The sequence below is a fragment of the Salmo salar genome, chromosome 15 (genome assembly GCF_965601325.2).
Source record: "Salmo salar chromosome 15, fSalSal1, whole genome shotgun sequence".
Taxonomy (NCBI): Eukaryota; Metazoa; Chordata; class Actinopteri; order Salmoniformes; family Salmonidae; genus Salmo; species Salmo salar.
The window spans coordinates 41,900,876-41,928,275 of record NC_138305.1 but is presented as its reverse complement, the minus strand read 5'-3'; the positions used below and the strand labels follow the sequence as shown (position 1 = coordinate 41,928,275).

Below are 27,400 nucleotides of genomic sequence, written 5' to 3'. Positions count from 1 at the left end.
ATTATTCTGACATTTCACATTCTTAAAATAAGGTGGTAATTCTAGAGAAATTCTAGAGAGTCTTAGAGAAAACCCGCTGCAGATCCTGTTAGTCCTCCGGTAAATCCACTTGAGGGGCGGAGGAATGTAGTGGTGGTGTGGGAGCTGGTGCCAGAACTGGTGCTGGAGACTGGAGGGACTGCACATTCCCCTCCAAACGCAGGATGGTTGCCAGTACGCTGTCCATGGCGCTGCCGAGTCTGGAGAGATAGTCCTTGTGATGCTGGACTGTCCCTATGATGGTCGCCAGCTCTGCCTTTCCCGCTGTCTCCATTAGATGGGTTGATTATTCTGTCACGTTGTATAATGAATGATAGCAGACAGGCGCAGGAATACGAAATACAGCTTTTTTTATTTCTCTACCCAAAATAGTGTACGTCATGAACATGATGGGGACAAAGCTCAAAACAAACATGTATATATATATATATATAAATAACACAGGGCTGTAACCCAAACAAAGAGCGAGATGTAAACCTCAAATAAATACATGGGACGAGACACGTAATAACACTAGTACACACTAACACGGTAACACGCAAGCCGATACAACAGAGCACAGGTACTCACAAGACCAACGGACATGGAACAATAATCAACAAGGACAATGTGGAACAGAGGGCACATATATACACATACTAATCAGGGGAATGGGAACCAGGTGTGCGTAATGAGACAAGACAGTCCGGGGTTGGTGGTAATGATCCAGTTCAGTGACGCCTAGAAGGCCGGTGATGTAGACCTCCGGAGCTGGTGAACAGAGTGAACAGCATTACTGGGGGAATCCGTGACAATACAGAGTACTGGTGACTCCTTACTCCCCCACTTCATTCACTGCAATGCAATACACGGTATATGGGATACTTTTTGGGTTGTAGAGAAAATTATTTTCTACTTTTCTCAGCTAAATTGGGGTGGGAAATACTCAGTAGGTCCTCTACTAACCAAATATGTGTAGTTTTGGAAGGGGACTGTGTCATACATATCCAGCAGCACTTCGTTCTCCACCAGCTCCATAGCCCAATGCAATACACTGTAATAGACTGTACATGGGATACAGCGATAGAACTTTTCTAGCTGTCTCAGCTAAAGTGGTGTGGGAAATACTCAGTAGAGTCTCTACTAACCAAATATGGCTTTTATTTGGAAGGTTTCTTCATTTCCGAAAGAACGTGACGTCATAATTTGTGCTGGCAGAATACTAGTTCTGTGTGATAAAAAAAAAAAAATCCTTCTGTGTGATGTCACCGCGGCGGAGATAGTTATCCTCGCAGTAGAATAAAGAGAGTAGAGGAAATCACGATGAGGACAGACTGTGCGCACCAAGTCCTTTCCATGGGTTGTCGATGGTGAAATATCGTTGGAGCGCTATTAAATAACATTCTCTTAACAACCATTGTTCTACACATTGGGTAAGTAGGTGTCACAATATTTCTTATTTTGGCAGGCTTCTCGTCGTCAGGTTGTTGCCAAATGCCGACAAGTAGCCTACAATCTGCTGTAGCCTAATTTATGGGCAAATTATAGGCTACAGTTTTTAATTCAGCTGGTTATTATTGTCATCGCTTGCTGTTGAAACCTGCAGCCAGAAAATGTTGGTCATGTAAATTCAACACATGACCATGCTGTATGCAATGTCATGCATAAAGGCTACAATGCACAGATGTGTGAGAGCAACCTTTTTGTCAATTGATGGATCCGTTGCACATGTATTCCATTGTTATGGAAAAAAACATGTTGTATGTGATGCAGAAGAATGTCAACGAATATCAGTCATACGTATTCCACTTGGGATTGATTGATTATCAGGATCATTAAAAGGCATATGCTATTAATTGATCATAAAAGCGTTTTATTTGAATGACACATCCTCCTCTCCTGTCATCCCCAATGACGTTTGCCTTTGATGGCTATTGAATACTTGAAAACCCTGCATACCTATCTCAAATACAATGATCTGTCCTCTGTCTACCTGTCCTTCTACCTGGCTGATTTTCTTTAATGCAATAAATAGCTTATTTCAATGACCTGACTACAGTGCAATCACAAGGAACAAACATGATCATATTAATCAATGTTTCCTTATACCTTTTGTTGATATTCTCCTGCTGATTAAATAAAGCATAGTCGTATAAACATGGGTCTTGTCTATTGAATGAGCTGTTTACGATGAACGTGAGTCAGACAGCAGCTTTCTTATCACAAAATTCAACCCTATGGTTTAAAATAGTGTTTGGCCTTCATGCATCATGCAGTAAGATGTTGTTGTTATGGTGACCTCCAAGCACTAGGTTTATTACTGGTTGCAGCATGCATTTCATGCCAGTGCTCTGACTCTATAGCTATAGCTCCTGCTGATTAGAGGGTTAGCACCATGTTATTCCCTCCACAACCACCATCAACACATCTACTGTACCAGTCAACACCTGCCCTGAGAGACCACATGCCTGGAAGAATAATAAGCCAGCCCGGGGAAATGTGTTGATTATGATATGGAGAAAGAAGAGATTGCAGACACATTCTAATCTTAAATCTGTCGACTGCCTTCACTAGTCTTTAGAATCCTGTGTAACGTAATTTCCAGACCCTCTCGAAAAATCTGTCTGACCTTCTCCACCATCAAATCAAATCAAATGTTATTGGTCACATGCAGATGTAATGCGAGTGTAGCGAAATGCTTGTGCTTCTAGTTCCGACTGTGCAGTAATCTCTAACAAGTAATCTAATAATTTCACAACAACTACTTTATGCACACAAGTGTAAAGGAATGAATAAGAATATGTATATATAAATATATGGATGAGCGATGGCCGAACGGCATAGGCAAGATGCAGTAGATGGTATAGAGTACAGTATATACATGTGAGATGAGTAATGTAGGCTATGTAAACATTATATAAAGTGGCATTGTTTAAAGTGACTAGTGATACATTTATTACATCCATTTTTTAGTTATTAAAGTGGCTAGAGATTTGAGTCACTATGTTGGCAGCAGCCACTCAATGTTAGTGATGGCTGTTTAACAGTCTGATGACCTTGAGATAAAAGCTGTTTTTCAGTCTCTCGGTCCCAGCTTTGAAGTGACTATGCATATATGATAAACAGAGAGTAGCAGCAGCGTAAAAGAGGGGTTGGGGGGGCACACAATGCGAATGGTAGCCATTTGATTACCTGTTCAGGAGTCTTAAGGCTTGGTGGTAAAAACTGTTGAGAAGCCTTTTTGTCCTAGACTTGGCACTCCGGTACCGCTTGCCATGTGGTACTAGAGAGAACAGTCTATGACTAGGGTGGCTGGGGTCTTTAGGGCCTTCCTCTGACACCACCTGGTGTAGAGGTCCTGGAGAGGTCCTGGATGGCAGGCAGCTTAGCCCCACTGAGCACACAATCCTGGGGAGCTCCAGGGTTTCAATCTGATTCAATCTGATTCAATCTTAGCCCTGTATTGATGCTTTGCCTGTTTGATGGTTCGTCGGAGGGCATAGCAGGATTTCTTGTAAGCTTCCGGGTTAGAGTCCCGCACCTTGAAAGCGGCAGCTCTACCGCTTTTAAGGTGCGGGATATGTCCGTAAACACACCAGCCAGCTGGTCTGCGCATGCTCTGAGGACGCAGCTAGGGATGCCGTCTGGGCCGGCAGCCTTCCGAGGGTTAACACGTTTAAATTTTTTACTCACGTTGGCTGCGGTGAAGGAGAGCCCGCAGGTTTTGGTAGCGGGCCGTGTCAGTGGCACTGTATTGTCCTCAAAGCGAGCAAAGAAGTTGTCTGGGAGCAAGATGTCGGTGTCTGCGACGGGTCTGGTTTTCTTTTTGTAATCCGTGATTGACTGTAGACCCTGCCACATACGACTCGTGTCTGAGCCGTTGAATTGCAACTCTACTTTGTCTCTATACTGATGCTTAGCTTGTTTGATTGCCTTGCAGAGGGAATAGCTACACTGTTTGTATTCGGTCATGTTTCCGGTCGCCTTGCCATGATTAAAAGCAGTGGTTTGTGCTTTCAGTTTTGCGCGAATGCTGCCATCAATCCACGGTTTCTGGTTGGGGAATGTTTTAATAGTCACCGTGGGTACAACATCACCGATACACTTGCTAATAAACTCGCTCACTGAATCAGCATATTACATCAATGTTGTTGTCTGAGGCTATCCAGAACATATCCCAGTCCACGTGATCGAAGCAATCTTGAAGCGAGGAATCCGATTGGTCGGACCAGCGTTGAACAGACCTGAGCACTGGCGTTTCCTGTTTTAGTTTCTGTCTATAGGCTGGGAGTAACAAAATGGAGTCGTGGTTAGATTTTCCGAAAGGGGGGCGAGGGAGGGCTTTGTATGCGTCGCGGAAGTTAGAGTAGCAATGATTCAGAATTTTGCGCATTCAATATGCTGATAAAATTTAGGGAGCCTTGTTTTCAGATTAGCCTTGTTAAAATCCCCAGCTACAATAAATGCAGCCTCAGGATATGTGGTTCTTTCAGGGCAGTCGAGGTGTCTGCTTGGGGGGGATATACACGGCTGTGATTATAATCGAAGAGAATTCTCTTGGTAGATATTGCGGTCGGCATTTGATTGTAAGGAATTCTAGGTCAGGTGAACAAAAGGACTTGAGTTCCTGTATGTTGTTATGATCACACCACGACTCATTAATCATAAGGCATACAACCCCGCCATTATTCTTACTCTAGTCTTTAGAATCCTGTGTAACATAATTTCCAGACCCTCTCGTACAATCTGTCTGACCTTCTCCACCATACTGTAGTGTAAGTGTCATTTAAACATTCAAACAGTGCCACTCAGCTTGGACCAGGCTGTTGTTGTCTACTGACTGCTGTATTTTCTAGAGGATACTAAAAGTAGAAATGAAATGTTGTTAACGCATATCCAGAGTGACAGATGAAGTTGCAGTGGACATAGCATTACAACCCCTCTGCTTCCTCTGGGCAGCAGTGATTCAAATAGACTCAGAAGGGTGCCCCTTCACGTCACAACACTATGTCGTTATCATTATTCTCTGGAAAGGTAAAGAGGAAGGTGAAGAACACTGTTACCCTTTTAACGTTAGAGGTGGGGTTTGTCTGTCCCTAGCTGGCTGCTGCCTATAGGCTTATATTCCTGCTAACTGGAGCTTGTTCGGTGTTAGATATACAGTTATTACTATTCATTATTCATGTGAACTAGTGTCATACATCATCTGCCAGCCTGTCACTCAGGATCTAAATGTCACAGTAAGGTAATTCCAATATGGTCAGTCGTGACTGTACTTTAAAAACATCTATTCAGTTAATGAGCTTAGGAGGATCCAGGTGCGTCCCATTTGTATTATCCTCTTAATTGGCTGTGTTGATGACAGAGAATTAGCAATGGTGTCTGCCTATTAGTATGTGTAATCGCACACATGGGAATGAAAAGTGCAGTTTGGTATCACTTATTTTCCTGTTATCACATTGTGCTGTGTCTACACATTAATTGTTTTTCTCAGGCACGTCTGTTAAAACAAATGCGAAGAGAAACTGTGCCTGTTATTGTATCAAACAAATAAAGTGTAAGGTGTAACTTAATCAGTTTCATCAAGAGTGTTTGATCAAAGACACCCCTACCTGAAAGCCCCAGAGACCAACATAGTCTTTTAAAGATGGTGTCTGAAGGGATTAGTCAGGTAAACACTGACAATAGGTGATATTTTAATTTGGACATCCTTAACTACCTGCGAGCTGCGACTCAGGAAATACTTTTTGTAACAGTTGTAGCTCACTCTGTTTGAAGTCTTCTTTTTTCATCAAGTGTCATCAAGGCGCCTGTGATTGTCTTTGACAGTTTCTGTGCTGGTATTTCACTGGCAATGCCCCAGGAGGGATCCTTTTTCCCATCATTCCTCTCTTCTGCCTGGCTCTCTCTCAGCTCAGTCAGCACCACAGTAATTGGCTCTTGTGAAACCTGCTCAGTTTTAGCACATAGCCAAGCATGCTCTCGCTCCTCTCACTGTTGAGTCAATAAAATTATCACAAATCGGTCCCTCTGTAGAAGACTAACAGGTCCTTGTGGGGGTGGGAGGGTATGTATCAAAATCTATCACATTGGCATTCTGGACCACTCTGCCAGAGACAGAACAGCTTGCAGAGACTGCTGCACACATGTTTCCTCTCTGTGACATATTGAAAATAAGACTAAACTATGTATTGGATGTATTGCTAATGCTTTATTCATACTATTGGGTCGCATTATGCCCTTTTTAGCCCCTTAAACCTCCGGCATTTTGGTAATGAAAGGAGCCATGGGTTAGGTGGTTAAACAGCAAAACAATAAAATCCCATATTGTTGTGTTTATTTTGTGTACTCTAGTGGAGTGTTAAGGTTATCCCCTGGATTAGGTTTTTGGAGTAATTTGATCTTTTTGGGATTAAAGCTCCATTACACTGTTGTTGCCACGCTGGATTAGGAACCAAATGTGCTGATTGGCCCATCGACCCACTGTGAACCGCAGTATTCCTCAGAGGTTCCTACCCTGTGGGTATGTCCATGTTCATCCGCCTGTATCTAAGTCCCTTTGGGTCACCAGCTGCCAGTTTGTCACTGACAAAAGAACAGTGGAGTACTATAATGTTGCAGTGCCAGTATTGCATGACACACATGCAGGAACCCCATGAGTGCACTTAGCTCTCACTGGTAGTGCCCACAATAATGCTACTCTAGTCTACACAGTACAGTGGTGCATCCCAAAATGAGTCATTTTAAGACCACAACACGGGTTGCGTTCCCTGTTCCTTGGACCACAGGTGGCAATCCATATCAGACATTGATTGTCTTTAAAACACAGATAAACTACATTGTAAATCTGATTATTACCATACATATTATTCACTTAGCACACACAATGCCAGGTGAAGAGCCCCACAGACGCACAGCTCTGTGGCCTAATCCTTATCTTTATCCAGCCTTGTGTAAAGTCTAAGTTTTGGGCCAATAAAATGACCAGGATCGTGTTATCTTAAATCACTGGATTTTAACTGAGTTATCACAGAGGCTAAAAATAAACCACTAGCAATCAAGGCTGCACTCGTCGCTCTGCTTTATATCCTGTGTTACACTCTGAAAAGGAATCTGCGGTTGAACAAGACACTGTATGAGGAATAACAAATATGAGACAGACCACCTAGCTGTCATTGTTTGGCCACAACCGACCGCACAACGGCCTGGTAAACTCTTCAACAAGGAGGTTGTTTTTTTCTAGACTGCCCTATGTGATTTGATGAAATGGCACTCTCATTTCCTGCTAAACAAACTGCCTGTCTGCTAATGTAGTCTGTGACACATATGGGCCGATATAAAGACAAGTGTTGCATTCACAAAGTGTTTGTTATCAACCTCTGGCAGGAATTCTGTCTGATGTGAAGAAACAAATTATTTATTAAAGCCCATGATCATTAAAAGGGATGATTGTTTCTCCTTCCATGTGTAATACACCTTGTTAATCTGGATTGTTTTAAACATCATTTCTGTGGAAATTGGAAAGAGAAGTATTGACTGACTGATTATGAATGAGGGTCTGTAGGCCTACTACAAATTTACTATTTCACATGAAGCCAAATAGATACACTACATGGCCAAAAGTATGAGGACATCTGCTCGTCGAACATCTAATTCCAAAATCATGGGCATTAATATGGAGTTGGTCCCCCCTTTGCTGCTATAACAGCCTCCACTCTTCTGGGAAAGCTTTCCACTAGATGTTGAAACAGTGCTGTGTGGACCATTCAGCCACAAGAGCATTAGTGAGGTCTGGGACTGATGTTGGATGATTAGGCCTGGCTTGCAGTCGACGTTCCAATTCATCCCAAAGAGGTGTTTAATGGGGTAGAGGTCATGGCTCTGTGCAGGCCAGTCAATGTCTTCCACTCCGATCTCGACAAATCATTTCTGTATGGACCTCGCTTTGTGCATGGGGGCATTGTCATGCTGAAACAGGAAAGGGCCTTCCCAAAACTGTTGCCACAAAGTTGGAAGCACAGAATCATCTAGAATTCCATTGTATGCTGTAGCATTAAGATTTCCCTTCACTGGAACTAAGAGGTATAGCACGAACCATGAAAATCAGCCCCAGACCATTTTTCCTTCTCCACCAAACTTTACAGTTGGCACTATGCATTGGGGCAGGTAGCGTTCTCCTGGCATCTGTCAAACTCAGATTTGTCCATCGTACTGTCAGATGGTGAAGCGAGATACATCACTCCAGAGAACGTGTTTCGACTGCTCCAAAGTCCAATGGCGGCGAGCTTTCCACCACTCCAGCCGACGTTTGGCATTGTGCATGGTGATCTTAGGCTTGTGTGCGCTGCTCGGCCATGAAAACCCATTCCATGATGCTCCCGACGAACAGTTATTGTGTTGACGTTGCTTCCAGTGGCAGTTTGGAACTCAGTGGTGAGTGGTGCAACAGGACAGACGATTTTTAAGCGCTACGCACTTCAGCACCCAACAGCCCTGTTTTGTGAGCTTGTGTGGCCTACCACTTCGTGGCTGAGCTGTTGTTGCTCCTAGACTTTTCCACTTCACAATAACAGCACTTACAGTTGACCGGGGCAGCTCTAGCAGGGAAGAAATTTGACGAACTGACTTGTTGGAAAGGTGGCATTCTATGACGGTGCCATTTTGAAAGTCACTAAGCTCCTCAGTAAGGCCATTCTACTGTCAATGTTTGTCTATGGAGATTGTATGGCTGTATGCTCAATTTTATACACCTGTCAGCAACAGGTGTGGCTGAAATAGGCAAATCCACTAACTTGAATGGGTGTCCACATACTTTTGGTCATGAAGTGTAGGTGAGTCACTATGACTCTTGAAAGTGAATGCCTGTGCATGTGTGTAAATATACACAGTACAATATGACGATTTCCTTAAAATATGCTTATATCATTAATTATTCCATTGTATTCACTCTTGCATGAGCAAAAAGAGCTATTTTCCATTCATAGGGTCACTGTCAGTCAGAGCACTTAATGGTGAGGCCAACATAGACCTGCCAGAGAGGGGAGTTACAGTGTTGGGGCGCGTGCATGCCTCTTCTGGCAGGTGTGTGTAATGAATTGGCTTTCAGGTGCATTTCCTCTCTCTGAGTCTTGCTCTCCCAAACATTAAGCTCCTCATAAATCTTCTCAAGGTGATTTTTCAACAAAGCGTGGAGGGAGACGGCCTTCTCAAAGTTACAGGCTGCTTCCTGAGGGAGAGGGACATAACTTTTAAGCTACCCTTGGCAACACGATGGGTCACAGCTTCAACCAGCATCTAAGATATGCATTAATTGTAATTATAAACTGGGTGGTTCGAGCCCTGAATGCTGATTGGCTGAAAGCCGTGGTATATCAGACCGTATACCATGGGTATGACAAAACATACATTTTTTTCAGCTCTAATTACGTTGATAACCAGTTTATAGTAGCAATACGGGGTTTGTGATATATGGCCAATATACCATGGCTAAGGGCTGTGTCCTACACTCCACGTTGCATCGTGCATAAGAACAGCCCTTAGCCGTGATATATTGGCCATATACCACACCCTCCAGGGCCTTATTGCTTAAATATAGCCCTGTTCAGTTTCAACCCAGCAAACCAAAATTGGTTCTGTGAACATTCCCAGAACATACATTATGTTGCCCCAAAAGTTTTAATAATACAAACAAATGATGGTTGTACTGATGATCATACAATGTTTGTATAAAACATTCGCCTGATGTTGCAAGAACGTTTCCAGAACACATTTTGTTATTACGTTGAAACCTAAACAACCTTAGGGGAATGTTCTGTGGTGGTTGTTACAGATGTTGTGCACAACATTTTAGTGAATGTTAGGAGAATATTCCAAGGATATTTCATTTAAAACATTTTCTGGGGAAAAAAAACATTTTGTTATCAAAACATTATTTGAATTAATGTTTTTGAGATGTCATAATCCTAATGTCAGATAACACCATAACTAAATATTAATGGGGATGTTAGCTAATGTCCTGGGGATGTTTCCGGTTTGCTGGGAACATACTGTTTGGTGTGAGAGGAATGTTAATTGCTGATTTTTGGTTTGGGTATTTATACATTTTGTGGGACTATTTTAGGCATCCAGGAGATTTTATAGATATAATGACTTAGGACTTGTGAAAAAATGCATTTTGTTCTGCAAATGCTCAACGTCAAAAAGATATCAGTGTGTTGTATGTTTTCTATAAATTGCCAACTTAGCCATGTGCAGCTGTTTTCAAAAGCTCTTTTGTTGTGGAGTCTTATTTCAAAAGCAAATACTGGCTTTCTTCACTTCAAAGCACATAAGAAGATATCCAATTGACTATCCAGTTCAAAGGATTTTAGTGAAGCCTGGAGGGATTTGCTTTGACCAGCGCTTTCAGTGTGGATAACCATTTTATGTGTGCTATCAGGAAGAGAACTGAATATGAAGGTGAATAAGACAATGTGTTGGTCTGCATGGAAAACATCCGTATCTGTTTATTGCATTATTACGTTGTATTTTCTCTTCTATGGATGTTTTATGTGATGTTCTGATTACATTATTTTAGTGGTTATGAATTATGATTTATATCATTATAGCTGATTGTATTTGCTAGCTGTCTGAATTACTGGTGATTATAATCAGTGCTGATTGAGATATACTGTACGTCTGGCTTGGTCTGCATTAGTGAGTCTCATGTCTTCAAAACTAAAGGAAAGCAAGATGCCATCTCCGATTTAGTCATCTACATTGTCTGAATAGGCGATAGCCTTCAACATGGTAATCGGTTTTAATAGCTTACATTATGTACTATGAATCATGGTGTGAGTCAACACAATAGACATGTGTTGTAGGCATGTTATGACTGAAAGGTTTTATATCATTACTGAAAAGATGTTGTGGTTCACTTAGATGGTGCATGACTTTTATTCCTTATCTGCTCTGTGAAATCCCTGGCAGAAATCCAGAGATGGGATTTGGGGAAGAGGGACAGTGTCTCCCAAAACACTGCTGGATTCCACAGATTCACTTTGGCATCTCCTGCCATTGAAACAACAACACTTCAACAGCACAGCCCATGCAGTCTTCTTGTGCACCATGATCATATGTGCATCCCAAATGGCACCCTGGAGCCCTCCAAATTAGACGTCGGCCGATTATGATTTTTGAACGCCGATGCCGATTATTGGAGGACCAAAAAAAAGCCGGCATCGATTAATCGGACGATTTTTATATATATTTGTAGTAATGAAAATACAACAATACTGAATGAACAATGAACCCTTTTCTTTTACTTAATATAATACATAAATAAAATCTATTTAGTCTCAAATAAATAATGAAACATGTTCAGTTTGGTTTAAATAATGCAAAAACAGTGTTGGAGAATAAAATAAAAGTGCAATATGTGCCATGTAAAAAAGCTAACGTTTAAGTTCCTTGCTCAGAACATGAGAACATATGAAAGCTGGTTGTTCAATATTCCCAGTTAAGAAGTTTTAGGTTGTAGTTATTATAGGAATTATGACGCGTCAACTATTTCTCTCTATACCATTTGTATTTCATATACCTTTGACTATTGGATGTTCTTATAGGCACTTTAGTATTGCCAGCCTAATCTCGGGAATTGATAGGCTTGAAGTCATAAACAGCGCTGTGCTTCAAGCATTGCTAAGAGCTGCTTGCAAATGTAGTAAAGTTCTGTTTGAATGAATGCTTACGAGCCTGCTGCTGCCTACCACCGCTCAGTCAGACTGCTCTATCAAATATCAAATCATAGACTTAATTATGATAAACACACAGAAATACGAGCCTTTGGTCATTAATATGGTCAAATCCGGAAACTATCATTTCGAAAACAAAATGTTTTTTCTTTCAGTGAAATACGGAACCATTCCATATTTTGTCGAACGGGTGGCAACCCTAAGTTTAAATATTGCTGTTACATTGCACAACCTTCAATGTTATGTTATAATTCTGTCAAATTCTGTCAAATTAATTACGATCTTTGTTAGGAAGAAACACAGTTCGCAACGAGCCAGGCGGCCCAAACTGTTGCATATACCCTGTCTCTGCTTGCACTAAACGCAAGAGAAGTGACACAATTTCCCTAGTTAATATTGCCTGCTAACATGCATTTATTTTAACTAGAAATGCAGGTTTAAAAAAATATACTTCTGTGTATTGATTTTAAGAAAGGCATTGATGTTTATGGTTAGGTACATTTGTGCAACGAATGTGCTTTTTTCGCGAATGCGCTTTTGTTACATCATCACCCGTTTGGCAAAGTTGAAGTAGGCTGGGATTCGATGATAAATTAACAGGCACCACATTGATTATATGCAACGCAGGACAAGCTAGTTAACTTTTTAGTGACGGGGCAGTATTTGGAAATTCAGATGAATGACGTGGCCAAATTAAACTGCCTGCTACTCGGGTCCAGAAGGTAGGATATGCATATGATTAGCAGATTTGGATAGAAACACTCTGAAGTTTCTAAAACTGTTTGAATGATGTCTGTGCGTATAACATAACTCATATGGCAGGCAAAAACCTGAGAAAAATCCAACCAGGAAGTGTGGAAATCTGAGGTTTGTAGTTTTTCAAGTGATTCCCTATCTAGTATACAGTGACTTAGGGTTCATTTTGCACTTCCTAAGGCTTCCACTAGATGTCAACAGTCTTTACAACATTGTTTCATGCTTCTACTGTGAATAGGGAGAGACTAAGAGCTCCTGGAAGTAGATGAGTGAGAAAATGACATGAGCTCAGTGGCACGCACTCCCGTGAGAGTTAGCTGTGTTCCTTTTCTTTTTTGAAGACAAAGTAATCGTCCGGTTGGAATATTATGGAAGATTTATGATAAAAACATCCTAAAGATTGATTCTATACATCGTTTGACATTCTATACATCGTCTGTAATATAACTTTTTTGACTTTTCGTCTGAACTTAACTGCGCGAGCACAGTGCATTTGGAGTACTCTACCGAATGCGCGAACAAAAAGGAGGTATTTGGACATATATATGGACTTTATCGAAACAAATTAACATTTATTGGGGAACTGGGATTCCTGGGAGTGCATTCCGACGAAGATCATCAAGGTAAGTGAATATTTATAATGTTATTTCTGAGTTTTGTTGACTCCACAAAATGGCGGGTTTGGTTTCTTCTCTGAGCGCTGTACTCAGATTATTGCAAAGTGTGCTTTCGCTGTAAAGTTTTTTTGAAATCTGACACAGTGGTAGCATTAAGAAGTGTATCTATAATTCTTTGAATAACAGTTTAATATTTTATCAACGTTTATGATGAGTATTTCTGTAAATTGATGTGCTCATTCACCGGAAGTTTTGGGAGGCAAAACATTTCTGAACATTACACGCCAATGTAAAATGGGGTTTTTGGATATAAATATGAACTTTATCGAGCAAAACATACATGTATTGTGTAACATGAACTCCTATGAGTGCCAACTGATGAAGATCATCAAAGGTTAGTGATTCATTTTAGCTGTATTTCTGGTTTTTGTGACGCCTCTCCTTGCTTGGAAAATGGCTGTGTGGTTTTTCTTGTCTCGGCGCTGTCCTAACATAATCTAATGCTATGCTTTCGCCGTAAAGCCTTTTTGAAATCGGATAATGTGGTTGGATTAACGAGAAGTTAATCTTTAAAATGATGTAAAATAGTTGTATGTTTGAGAAATTTTAATTATGAGATTGTTGTTGTTTTGAATCTGGCGCCCTGCTATTTCACTGGCTGTTGAATAGTGTGTCCCGCGGGTGGGACGCTAGCATCCCACATTTCCCAGAGAGGTTAACCTAGTAATATCATCAACCATGTGTAGTTAACTAGTGGTTATGTGAAGATTGATTGTTTTTTATAAGATAAGTTTAATGCTAGCTAGCAACTTACCTTGGCTCATTGCAGCCACAAGGTCCTTTTGATGCTGCACTCGCCTAACAGGTGGTCAGCCTGCCACGCAGTTTCCTCGTGGATTGCAATGTAATCGGCCATAATCGCCGTCCAAAAAGGCCGGCCATGCCGATTAATCGGTCGATCTCTACTCCAAATGGCACCCTAGAGCCCTCCAAATGGCACCCTAGAGCCCTCCAAATGGCACCCTAGAGCCCTCCAAATGGCACCATAGAACCCTCCTAATGGTACCCTAGAGCCCTCCAAATGGCACCAAAGAGCCCTCCAAATGGCACCCTAGAGCCCTCCAAATGGCACCCTAGAGCTCTTCAAATGGCACCATAGAGCCCTCCAAATGGCACCCTAGAGCTCTCCAAATGGCACCCTAGAGCTTTCCAAATGGCACCCTAGAGCCCTCCAAATAGCACCCTAGAGCCCTCCAAATGGCACCCTATAGCTCTCCAAATGGCACCCTAGAGCTCTCCAAATGGCACCATAGAGCCCTCCAAATTGCACCCTAGAGCCCTATGGCCCCCTATCCAGAGGATGTCTTATGTTTCTTTGATGAGGCAGGCTGCCAGCAGGACAGGCATCCTTTATGGATGGCCTTTCTCCCTCCTTCTCTAAAGGGAGAACGACCGTGGTTCTTCCTTTCCAGTGGTCAGAAGAAGATAAATCACCATGCAGCCCACTTGTGTGGTGTATGCTTTGTCCCATTACCTCTCTGCTCTGTCTCATTTCCATCTCTCCTCACTCCTCTTCGCTATAAATAGGGAAAGATTAAAACCTCTCATCCGGCTAACCTGCACAACATCTTCAACTCGCTTGCCAAGTATGTTTATGTTTTTCTCTTTCTTCACTGCATATAATATGTATTCTCTGAGCACTGGGGGTATTTATACAGACAGTTTATGAGTTCATATCAGTGGCTTTTAGAACTAATCTGTCTCAGCAGATGTGACACCATCTACACTAATGTAGGAGATTTATGAGAAATGGCGACAGGAATTTGCAGATGGTACTATGAACTGAAGAGATGATCAATCAGGCTTAGGAATCTCTCCATTGGAAGTACGCTGGAGGAGCCTTACTCAGTGACTTTTGAGTGCACTGAAGTCACTTGTTCGTTTGGTGCTCTGACATTTGAACAACCCTGGGAGGTGTATCCTCTAAAGCCCATTCAGCAGGAGGTCGCCTGTCCAAATATAGCCCTGTATTGAAGAGGAGACCTCTCTTCTCTTCCTGGCTGCTATGGGAGACATGTACTTAATTAGCCTCCCTATGTTTGAAAATATGGAGGTCACTTTGTAGGCTTTGTTTCAAATGACGTCTTTCCAAAGCAAAAGGACAAATAGCAGGAAAATGAGGTGGAAAAAACAAAGGAAATATTGTGGCCTCCCCCACTGGGATTTATTTCTGAATAGAAGAGGTCCAATGAGCAGTGTAACATGATCAGATGGGCATCTGCTGTCAGAAGCCTTTATAGTAACACATGTAACGCTGAAATAACATTGTCTCTGCAAATATTGTACTGCTGTGATTAATTTAATTGCATGTTTTTGCCATATAATGTGTTTTTTTATCAGTTACATAAACAAGCATTATGCTCCTGCAACATTCAAAGAGATTTTCTCCATAAATGGCTGTTTATTAGCGTGTTTGTTTGTGTTTTATTTATGTTCTGCAGTGCCATTGTCAGAGGTTATCACAGTATTTTTAGGTTATGTTTGGCAGGCGTCCTCGGTGCCTTGGTGGGGTCTCTCTGTGGTGGCCATTTTATCTGACCGCTCACTCGGTCACATGCTGCCCTTTTGGACAGAGGGGTGCTGGGAAAAGCCTTTGAGCCTGCTGAGAGGGACACACCGAGGACGTGCTAGCCTTCCATACTGTCACTCACAGCGGCGTCAACAGCTACCACTGGGTTGGATAAAGATCTCATAGGGACAAGATAAAATACTATTGGATGGCCATCTCTCAGATATAAATAAGGCACTGTCTCTTGGAAGGCCATTTCTCTTTTTTGTAGTAGAGTATCTGGGATCTGGAAAAATCATTGTTTTCAAGAATACCTCAGTGGATAATTAGATAATGGTGCCTGATCAATTATATAATTTTATGCTTTGCACTGCTATATGACAGGGTAACAGTGGGAGTAACAGTGTTGGTGGAGAGGCAGGCAGTTCCCTATGCTCTGTGAGCAGGACTCTTGTGTTTGTGTGTGGCTACAGTTATGAGAGGCCCTGACCCACCAGGCCTTCCTGAATAATGAACAGTCAACTGTTCATTCACAATGCTGCCATGTGACTTCATTCCTTGAAGTTTCCCACTGAACACGGCTCATTATCGGACATTGGGAGCTCTCTCTTCTCTCAGTGGAGTGAAAGGAAGAGGGGGACCCAGGGACAGGGTCCTGATTGGGCCGTGGTGGAGTCGTCTCAAGCCTCTTCCTCACTCCATGAAGCTCATCCACTTATCTCTGTCACTTTAAGCCTCCTGGGAATCGGACATACGTATACTGTCGATTAATAACTTCTTACAACAATGGCCTTCATGACAGCTGGTTGAATGTAATTTATGGTGGACTATGCGCTAACAAATTGTATTTGTCACCTAGAGAGAAAATACTACAGAAGGTTCTAGAAATAGTTGGTTGAAATAACACAGAAGTTTTCTACGTTCCTTTATGAGTACATGCACATGTTGACACTGCACCCCGTGTCTCATCTGAGCTGTTGTAAAAGCTCCACTTTCCCTCACTTTTCAATCCTATTACCACCATGGAGAGCTTATAAAAAGGTGCTATCTAGAACCTAAATGGGTAATTCAGCTGTCCCCACAGAAGAACCCTTTGAAGAACCCTTTTTTGGTTCCAGGTAGAACTCTTTTGGTTCCAGGTAGACCCCTTTCCACAGAGGGTTCTACATGGAACCCAAATAAGTTCTACCTGGAACTTAAAAGGTTTCTACTGGGGACAGCCGAAGAACCCTTTTTTAACCCTTTTTTCAAAGAGTGTGTGGATTAAAAGGTAGTGGGGCTATTGAAAGCTTGTTAAATTCTCCATAGAATAGGAGGCTATGAGGAGGATAAATTAACCTTGTGGCTGGCAGGGTGTGCAATGCTGGTGATGAGTGGTGGTGGATGTTTAAAGCTTCAAGGTCAGCCTAGCCCAGAGTAATCAGCGATTTCACATGGCATGGTTCTCTTTCAAGCCATTGTCACTGAGTAAATTGGCTGGTGCGGCTTTGCGTGTTGTTTGCTGTGCTGACACAGGAGGAGGAGCTTCCATGGCCGTTACCCTTATCACACTCGGCCAAGCTGCTCTAGGACATCACTCCACATTGGTCCCACCAGTACTGACTGTATACTGTTTCAGCCTTTAGTTCAAGTGACACTAAAATGTTAAAGCTTTGATGACAAAGGTTGTGAGAGCAGACTACATGACACAGGGGCACAACTTTGGTTTTATAAGTGTGTGTGTGTGGGGAGGGGGGCATAATCTATACAGTACCAGTCAAAAGTTTGGACATAACTACTCATTCCAGGGTTTTTCTTTATTTTTACTTTTTTCTACAATGTAGAATAATAGTGAAGACATCAAAACTATGAAATAACACGTATGGAATCATGTAGTAACCAAAAAAAGTGTTAAACAAATCAAAATATATTTTAGATTCTTCAAAGTAGCCACCCTTTGTCTTGATGACAGCTTGGCACACTCTTGGTATACTCTCAACCAGCTTCATGAGGTAGTCACCTGGAATGCATTTCAATTAACAGGTGTGCCTTGTTAAAAGTTAATATGTGTAATTAATTTCCTTAACCTCTATGGGCTAGGTGGGACGCTTGCGTCCCTCCTACTCAACAGCCAGTGTAATCCCGTGGCGCGATATTCAAAAACCTCAAAAATGCAAAAACTTCAATTTTTCAAACATATGACTATTTTACACCATTTTAAAGACAAGACTCTCGTTAATCTAACCACACTGTCCGATTTCAAAAAGGCTTTACAACGAAAGCAAAACATTAGATTATGTCAGCAGAGTACCCAGCCAGAAATAATCAGACACCCATTTTTCAAGCTAGCATATAATGTCACATTAACCCAAACCACAGCTAAATGCAGCACTAACCTTTGATGATCTTCATCAGATGACAACCCTAGGACATTATGTTATACAATACATGCATGTTTTGTTCAATCAAGTTCATATTTATATCAAAAACCAGCTTTTTACATTAGCATGTGACTAGCATGTGACTAGCATTCCCACCGAACACTGCCGGTGAATTTACTAAATTACTCACGATAAACGTTCACAAAAAGCATAACAATTATTTTAAGAATTATAGATACAGAACTCCTCTATGCACTCGATATGTCCGATTTTAAAATAGCTTTTCGGTGAAAGCACATTTTGCAATATTCTCAGTAGATAGCCCGGCATCACAGGGCTAGCTATTTAGACACCCAGCAAGTTTAGCACTCACCAAAGTCAGATTTACTATAAGAAAAATGTTATTACCTTTGGTGTTCTTCGTCAGCATGCACTCCCAGGACTTCTACTTCAATAACAAATGTTGGTTTGGTCCCAAATAATCCATAGTTATATCCAAACAGCAGCGTTTTGTTCGTGCGTTCAAGACACTATCCGAAAGGGTAAATAAGGGTGACGAGCATGGCGCATTTCGTGACAAAAAAATTCTAAATATTCCATTACCGTACTTCGAACCATGTCAATTGCTGTTTAAAATCAATTTTTATGCCATTTTTCTAGTAAAAAAGCGATAATATTCCGACCGGGAATCTGCGTTTAGGTAAACAGACGAAAGAAAATAAAGCATGGGGTCGACTCGGGCACGCGCCTAAGCCCATAGTACTCTGATCGGCCACTTGCCAAACGCGATAATGTGTTTCAGCCAGAGGCTTCCTCGATATCATTCAGCTTTTTCCCGGGCTCTGAGAGCCTATGGGAGCCGTAGGAAGTGTCACGTTATAGCAAAGATCCTCAGTCTTCAATAAAAAGAGCCAAGATGAACAACAACTTGTCAGACAGGCCACTTCCTGCATGGAATCTTCTCAGGTTTTGGCCTGCCATATGAGTTCTGTTATACTCACAGACACCATTCAAACAGTTTTAGAAACTTTAGGGTGTTTTCTATCCAAAGCCAATAATTATATGCATATTCAAGTTACTGGGCAGGAGTAGTAACCAGATAAAATGGGGTACGTTTTTTATCCAGCCGTGTCAATACTGCCCCCTAGCCCTAACAGGTTAATGCGTTTGAGCAAATCAGTTGTGTTGTGACAAGGTAGGAAAGGAATACCCAGAGTTACCTCTGCTGCAGAGGATAAGTTAATTAGAGTTAATTGCACCTCAGATTGCAGCTCGAATAAATGTTTCTCAGAGTTGAAGTAACAGACACATCTCAACATCAACTGTTCAGAGGAGAATCAGGCCTTCATGGTTGAATTTATGCAAGGAAACCAATACTAAAGGACACCAATAAGAAGAAGAGACTTGCTTGGGCCAAGAAACATGTGCAATGGACATTAGACTGGTGGAAGTCTGTCCTTTGGTCTGATGAGTTCAGATTTGAGATTTTTGGTTCCAACCGCCGTGTCTTTGTGAGACGCAGAGTAGGTGAACGGATGATCTCCGCATGTGTGGTTCCCACCGTGAAGTATGGAGGATGAGGTGTGATGGTGTGGTGGTGCTTTGCTGGTGACACTGTCTGTGATTTATTTTGAATTCAAGGCACACTTAACCAGCAGGGCTACCACAACATTCTGCAGCGTTACGCTATCCCATCTGGGGACCAAGAAGGAGAGTGATGGAGTGCTGCATCAGATGACCTAGCCTCCACAATCATCCGACCCCAACCCAATTGAGATGGTTTGGGATGAGTTGGACCGCAGAGTGAAGGAAAAGCAGCCAACAAGTGCTCAGCATATGTGGGAACTCCTTCAAGGCTGTTGGAAAAGCATTCCTCATGAAGCTGGTCGAGAGAATGCCAAGAGTGTGCAGTGCTGTCATCAGGGTAGAGGGTGGCTACTTTGAAGAATCTAAAATCTAAAATATATTTTGATTTGTTTTAACACTTTTTGGTTACTACATGATTTCATATGTGTTATTTCATAGTTTTGATGTCTTCACTATTATTCAACATTGTAGAAAATAGTCCAAATAAAGAAAAACCCTTGAATGAGTAGGTGTGTCCAAACCTTTGACTGGTACTGTATATTTAGCCTTGATGTCCCTGAAATGGAAGACAGCTCTCTCTCTGTTTTTGACTAAAATAGAGATATTTTAGAGATATTCCACATATATGTTTGCAGTTTGTAGCCTAACTGTTACCTTTTTTTAAGGTTTTTGTCAAGATTGTCCATCTTTATCAAAATGTAGTTCTGGACACCTTCGATGGAGAGATGTGAGTCATCTGGGCTGGGCTCAGTCAGTATATTTGTCCCTTCAATCCCACCCCCCACTAATCGCAGAAGAGATCATTGAGCATTCCTAGAAATAGACATGAACATTTCTCTCCATTAACAACTTCTTGAGGTCCTAGGTGGAAAGTTGTTCAGTATTAGGAGGTAAAATGATGTGCTGCTCCAATGTTATTTAGGGTTAGGACAGATCAAGACTGGATTAGCAGTCTTTGTTTTAGAGGGGTTGTTATTACCGTAGGTAATGTCTGTGTTGAGGTGTTGACTTCAAGATATTTGACTTCCTTCTTTGCATACTTTCGAGGGGAATATGTTTGCTGATTAACTAGGATATTTTAGTCTTTAGTGGTCTAAACTGTGATCCTTTCTGATTGTGATAACATAAGCCTTTACACACCTACACCTTTCAACCCACATATGCACATGATGCTTTACAACGCCCTCCTTGCTGCACTGTGTGAGCAAGCTCAACCATACGGAGATAAGCTTGTGTTTCTAACAGCAATGTGCGGGCGATGTTCTCAGTCAAACACACACAAGCTGATGCCTCCCTCTTGCCTTCTGGCACTGGACTCTCTCTCATAGGCTGCTTGGCACAGGGGCCTGCTGGCCTGCTGGCAATGCACAGAGCTCCTTTTATTCCAGTGGACATCGATGAGTGGAAGACTGCAAGGAGGAGAATGCCAACACCAGTTCCTGCTGCTTCCACTCTGCGAGGGCACTGTGGGTTCCACTGCTACCCAGAGCCTTTTGTTGTATGGACCCGAGTCCAAATACAGCAGTCTATCTGTAGTCACACACAGTTGTGGATGCATGTGTTTAGCAGTGGGCCTTTAAACGCACTTCTCAGAGCATTCTCAGCACACACAAGGCCTTGAGGGCCACACTGCTTAACCAGCACAACACGTCTTCTAAAGCTGGCCACAGATAAAGGAGAGGGAGCCATGAGGATTAGAGGGCCCATTTAAGAAGTGTTGTTCACCTAGTGAATGTTTACATAACACTAAGTCAAGACAATTGCATTTTTGGTCTAAATGGCCCTGCTTGGCTCTGGCCCCTATTCTGACTAATGTCTCCCCCTGATTCCATCTTTCACCGGTGCCCCAGGTGTTATGCTGGAGCCCTGTTAAAAATAGCGACAAAGCTAATGCAAGAATTGCCTGTCTTGACTAAGGGGGTTTTGATTCAATTCTAAATGTTGTGACAACCAGCGAGTGCTTATCATCTACGGGACTGATACTCCCATTGGAGGTGATGCACCGTCTGTTGAATGATGACTAGATCGTTTTTTTAGGCACTGTCTCTTTCTCTCTCTGTGTGTGTGTGTGTGTGTGTGTGCAAATGTGTGTGTGCAAATGTGTGTGTGTGTGTGTGTGTGTGTGTGTGTGTGTGTGTGTGTGTGTGTGTGTGTGTGTGTGTGTGTGTGTGTGTGTGTGTGTGTGTGTGTGTGTGTGTGTGTGAGTGTAAGGATGTGAGTGTGTGTGTGCGCAAATGTGTGTGTGTGTGCATGCACATGTGTGTGTGTGTGTGTGTGTGTGTGTGTGTGTGTGTGTGTGTGTGTGTGTGTGTGTGTGTGAGTGTAAGGATGTGAGTGTGTGTGTGCGCAAATGTGTGTGTGTGTGCACGTGCACATGTGTGTGTTGTGTTCTTGGAGGTAGGATATGTTTTCTTTGGAAATGTATAGGGTGTCTAAATGTGTATGGTATTGTAGCGAATGCAAGGGGCAGCCCTGACTGGGACTTGTACCCAGGTCAAGCAACTGGCAATATTATTTCTGGTATTAAAACCTATTTGTAATCCAATGAAAGATAGTGAATAGGCCAGGATAGACTGTAATCCAATGAAAGATAGTGAATAGGCCAGGAGGGATTGTAATCCAGTGAAAGACAGTGAATAGGCCAGGAGAGACTGTAATCCAATGAAAGATAGTGAATAGGCCAGGGGAGACTGTAATCCAGTGAAAGATAGTGAATAAACCAGGAGGGACTGTAATCCAATGAAGACAGTGAATAGGCCATGAGGGACTGTAATCCAATGAAGACAGTGAATAGGCCAGGAGGGACTGTAATCCAATGAAAGACAGTGAATAGGCCAGGAGGGACTGTAATCCAATGAAAGACAGTGAATAGGCCAGGAGAGACTGTAATCCAATGAAAGACGGTGAATAGGCCAGGAGAGACTGTAATCCAATGAAAGATAGTGAATAGGCCAGGAGAGACTGTAATCCAATGAAAGATAGTGAATAGGCCAGGAGAGACTGTAATCCAATGAAAGACAGTGAATAGGCAAGGAGAAACTGTAATTCAATCTCTGAATATGTATTATTTTGCATAAATTAAGCAACAAGAGGGAATGTTTAACATGCACAGTAGATTTGTAATTTAGTCATACAGTACTATACTGCTGTGAAATGAGCCCCCTGCTGGTCAAATTGTACACTGCATTGCATATTATTTTGAGACTTACTGGTTGTCTGTCCATTACTACATGGGGTCTCATAATGTAAAAGGCAAAGTTGTATATTTAAAGAAGAAATAGAGCTGCAGTAATGACATGCAGGAAAGGTTGCATAACACATGGCTAAGTATTGATCACATGTGTACCAATGCCCCTGTAGTAATAAAGTAGTACAAATCAATAGCCATTAGGCCAAGATAACAAAGGTCCTGGATATTTAGACTAGAGCTAAGGCACCAAATGTCCTTAGAGCAGGGTATTGAGGCAAGCAGTGCTCTTTGTGAAAGCACTATGGTCTGTTTTATTGCTCATATTATGGTTCAGTATGTAGAGATTTACTATACCGTACTGTACCAGGGTTGAGGAGAAATTCACTACCTCTTCTAGTCTTTTTAAGAAACGTTTGTGTGTTGAAAATGCCTAACCACTTGCATAATCTATTTGCATACACTTCAAACAGACATACTGTACCAGTCAAAGGTTTGGACACCTACTCATCCCATGTTTTTTTTTTGTTTGTTTTTTTACTATTTTCTACATTGTAGAATAATAGTGAAGACGTCAAAACTATGAAATAACACATATGGAATCGTGTAGTAAATAAAAAAGTGTTAAACAATTCAAAATATATTTTATATTTGAGATTCTTCAAAGTAGCCACCCTTTTCCCTTTTCCTTTCCCTTTGCCTTGATGACAGCTTTGCACACTCTTGGCATTCTCTCAACCAGCTTCATGAGGTAGTCACCTGGAATGCATTTCAATTAACAGGTGTGCCTGGTTAAAAGTTATTTTGTGAAATGTATTTCCTTCTTAATGCGTTTGAGCCAATCAGTTGTGTTGTGACAAGGTAGGGGTGGTATGCAGAAGATAGCCCTATCTGGTAAAAGACCAAGTCCATATTATGGCAAGAACAGCTCAAATAAGCAAAGAGAAACGACAGTCCATCATTACTTTAAGACATGATTAAATGTTGACTCCCCGTACCTGCTTCTTATCTCCGGCATCGGTCCTTACAACATGTATGTGTTGCAGCATGCACAATACATTCATTACCTTAGTAATGTGAACAGATATATTCTGTTTTATTGTAATGTGTGACGGAAAGCTTGTGTAATGACTTTTATAAATTGGGTGGGTCGAGCACTGAATGCTAATTGTCTGAAAGCCGTGGTATATCAGACCATATACCACGTGTATGACAATGCATTTATTTTTAATGCTCTAATTACTTTGGTAACCAGTCTACAATAGCAATAAGGCACCTCAAGGGTTTGCGTTGTGCCTAAGAACAGCCCTTAGCCGTGGTATTTTGACCATATACCACACCTCCTCGGGCCTTTTTGCTTAAACATAACAGTGTTATCAACCAGGTACAATATGTTTAGACATAAATGACACTTTGTTGTTGTGTTCCAGACTAGGCTATGAGGACAAGGCCCAGCGATGACTGATGTGGAGCCTGTTGTCACTGATTTTGCAGCCACAGGGAGGACTGGCCGGAGGAACGCTGTACCTGATATCGCTGGGGCAGAGCCTGCTGACCTGCCAGACAAACTAGCAGAGCTCTCTGTTGTAGGTGGGTAGTGAAATTTACTATCAATTACATGCAGTACTTGATTGCAAAGTTTCTGCGATATTTACAATAATTTACATATGCCTAATGTACATGATTGCATGCTTTCTCTCTGTTATGGATTAAGATGAATTGTACTTTGAATTGTAATTCAAAGTATTTTCATTTAAACATTTCATTTAGAATTTGATTCAGTTTATTTCAGAAACAGTATTTTGTGAATATTAAAGATGGTACTCTGTCCATTCTTTTTGAAAATCATAGAAGTACATGCAATTTTCCATAACAATACTTATCTCTATCTAGCCATTATAGAAAAAGTGTGGTGGAGCAACACTTAATAAAGCACTGTCATTAAAGAAACTCTTTACTCAGATAGTTGAGTGCTTTTGTGAGGCCCTGCCAGCCCAGTACCCATTACCATTATCAAGAGTCTTGTCTGGACAGCCAGCTTTCCATTAATCAAGCAGGGTTTAATGGGAAGGGCATCTGGACGTTAACAGAATGTAAAATGAACCACAGCTTTAACTGTTTAAATGGAAACAAATGAAAGGAACAGCCATCTTCCTCTATTAGTAATAACACAAAGGCTGTGAGGGAAAGCCCAAGAAGTTTGGACTCCAGGAATAGTAGCTGCTGTCTTGGTTATATACTAAAGCCAATACACATATTGCTTCATAGGTAGGAGGGGAAGTTATTGTTAGTTGGAGGCCTCTGTTTATGTATAACTTTTTTACTCAGCATTGCTCCCTTTCACTTCGTGGCTGCAGTGCATTGTTACACCCTTCAACTATAATGACTTGTCAGTTGAGCATTAATGTATGAGTCAATAACAAGATTATGCACACACACGGTTGCACACATGCACAAACACACACACATACATAGACAGAGAGACAGACAGACAAACACATACAAACACAAATGCACACACACACACAGAAACACAAACACACACAGAAACACAAACACAAACACACACAAGGGGTCAAATGGTCAGCTTTTGTGAAATTCATCTCCTTCTGTTACTCACATTGGCCATTTCATGACTTGATTTAAGCAGATTTAACCAACCAGCAGCATATACTGTAGATCCTAATGTTGTAGAGGGCATGAACCAGATATTTCACATTTGCGTGCAATTTGCAGTATAAATCCCCTATAAAATACAGAAAGGAATTGTCTGTCAAGAAGCAGTCTGTGTTGGCTCATTTTCCCTGGAGACGGTCATCTCAATGATGGTGAAGGCTCTCTGTAGAGTAATTCACTTTGACAGTGTTCAAAACTGTATTGAAATGCTGAATATTTTTTATTTTTCTATTTTTTATGAACAAAGCAGTTGAGTTGTGAGGATCTGTGTTCAGTTTAGTCTCTGTTGATATTCAAGGTGTCAGCCAGCTATGTGCTGAGGTTGACAATCTCATATTCTCTTCATCTTGTGAATGCAAGATACTGTATCTTCCATGTCTTACAAACAAATACGCTACAGTTTGGATTGTGAATGGAATGCAAACATTTTCAACTACATGGACATTGAGGCATTTTCAAAGATATGTTCCTGACTGAAATGATGAATGTTGCTCGGTGTGTTTCTCAGATGATGGAGGAGAAGGCGGAGAGTGCACGTCCTCTGGAAGCCCACCGAAGTGCCCTACAGAGGGTGAGGAGAAGGCGGAGGGGACGTAATAGGGCCGTGGTCTCTGGCTAACTGACTACAAGAGAAGATGGAGAACAAGAGAGAGACTGGCTCTACTATGGCCCGCTTCACCTCAAACAAACCCAATTGACTAGACAACTGTAATCGTCATGCACTGTGCTATGCAATGTCAGGACACCTACGATGGAAACTTAAATAGTTGGGTGAAAAAGGGAGAGCGCTATAAAAAGGAAAAGGCTGTTTCTTTATAAGGGGGTATTCGTTCAAGATTACCCAAAATTCATTACATGTACAGAGAATGAAACTGCACTTATGTCCTGTTCATATTAACATATGAAGTGAACTGGTGAAGTGTCATGACTGAAAAATGTCATTTCTTATTTGAGCAAGAGGGACTTGTACATACGTTACATACGGAACTATTCCAATGAAAGCATTTTTTCTCAGAATGTCAAAATGTAGTTGCAGGAATGTTTATTTTTGCACAACAAAATAATAAACATTCCATTTGGTGATGGAAGTCAAATTTGTATCTTACAATTGTCGTTTATTAGAGCACTACAGTGCAACCTCTACTTTGTGTTTTTTTTTACTGTTAAAATATGCATAGTTAACAACTGAGTTTTTAGAAATAAAAAAATATATATGTATTTTTGGGCAGTAAATACAGTTTTACATTATAGTTGCCACCCATTAAAGATGCATTTCAATGTCCACTGCAGCTAATATACATAATGCTTTATGTACGGCATTGTGGTGAATATTTTTCAGATGCTATAATAAAAAATAAAATAAAAATTGTGTGTTGTCTTTGTACAAGGTAGGCATCTCATTGCACAGTGAAATTGATACAAACCTACCTTGTTTAATCATTGGCAGTAAAATTGTGATTATATTGTCTCTCCTACTCTTCCTTAGTCATCTGCAATAATACAGTACATCAGCAGAGCTTTTCTTAGCCATGGAACCAGAATATTGTTGTGTGTTGTTTGCCACAAATGAAAGGCTACAATACCTTGAAAAATTAAACCATGTTGTTCGTTTTTGTAGATGTAATTTATATCTCTCCTTATATTGTACCATAGTGTCTGGTGGGGACTGATTTGGCCAGAGGAGGGCACCAAACATGTCTTTCACACCAACATGAATGGATCTTTTACAAAATCCACTGGCAAATATACATTATATTTTTTGAACACCCTTTTTTTATTGTCATGAAATATAAAGCAACTTACTGAGTATAGATATTAAACAATACATCAGGGAGACATATTTCTTCAAATAGGGATTATTCATGCTACTGTAATAATACGTCTACATTCTATTAAAC

The 27,400-nt window shown here is 41.3% G+C and overlaps 1 protein-coding gene across 1 annotated transcript; it reads left to right on the top strand.

Annotated features, from left to right (window-relative positions):
* The first annotated feature begins 1,275 nt into the window (after positions 1 to 1,275).
* LOC106571534 (cAMP-dependent protein kinase inhibitor beta) lies at positions 1,276 to 26,848 on the top strand. Its single transcript, XM_014144695.3, has 3 exons — positions 1,276 to 1,451; positions 24,257 to 24,416; positions 26,011 to 26,848. The coding sequence occupies exons 2-3, from the start codon at positions 24,284 to 24,286 to the stop codon at positions 26,097 to 26,099; spliced, it is 222 nt and encodes a 73-aa protein (XP_014000170.1). The 5' UTR covers positions 1,276 to 1,451; positions 24,257 to 24,283; the 3' UTR covers positions 26,100 to 26,848.
* The last annotated feature ends 552 nt before the right edge of the window (positions 26,849 to 27,400 follow it).

What these genes read in the sequence shown, in the direction of transcription:
- LOC106571534 (XM_014144695.3), top strand. Translation starts at nt 24,284, where the DNA reads ATGACTGATGTGGAGCCTGTTGTCACTGATTTTGCAGCCACAGGGAGG. An exon ending in AGCAGAGCTCTCTGTTGTAG is followed by an intron (nt 24,417 to 26,010) that starts GTGGGTAGTGAA and finishes TGTGTTTCTCAG; the next exon opens with ATGATGGAGGAGAAGGCGGA.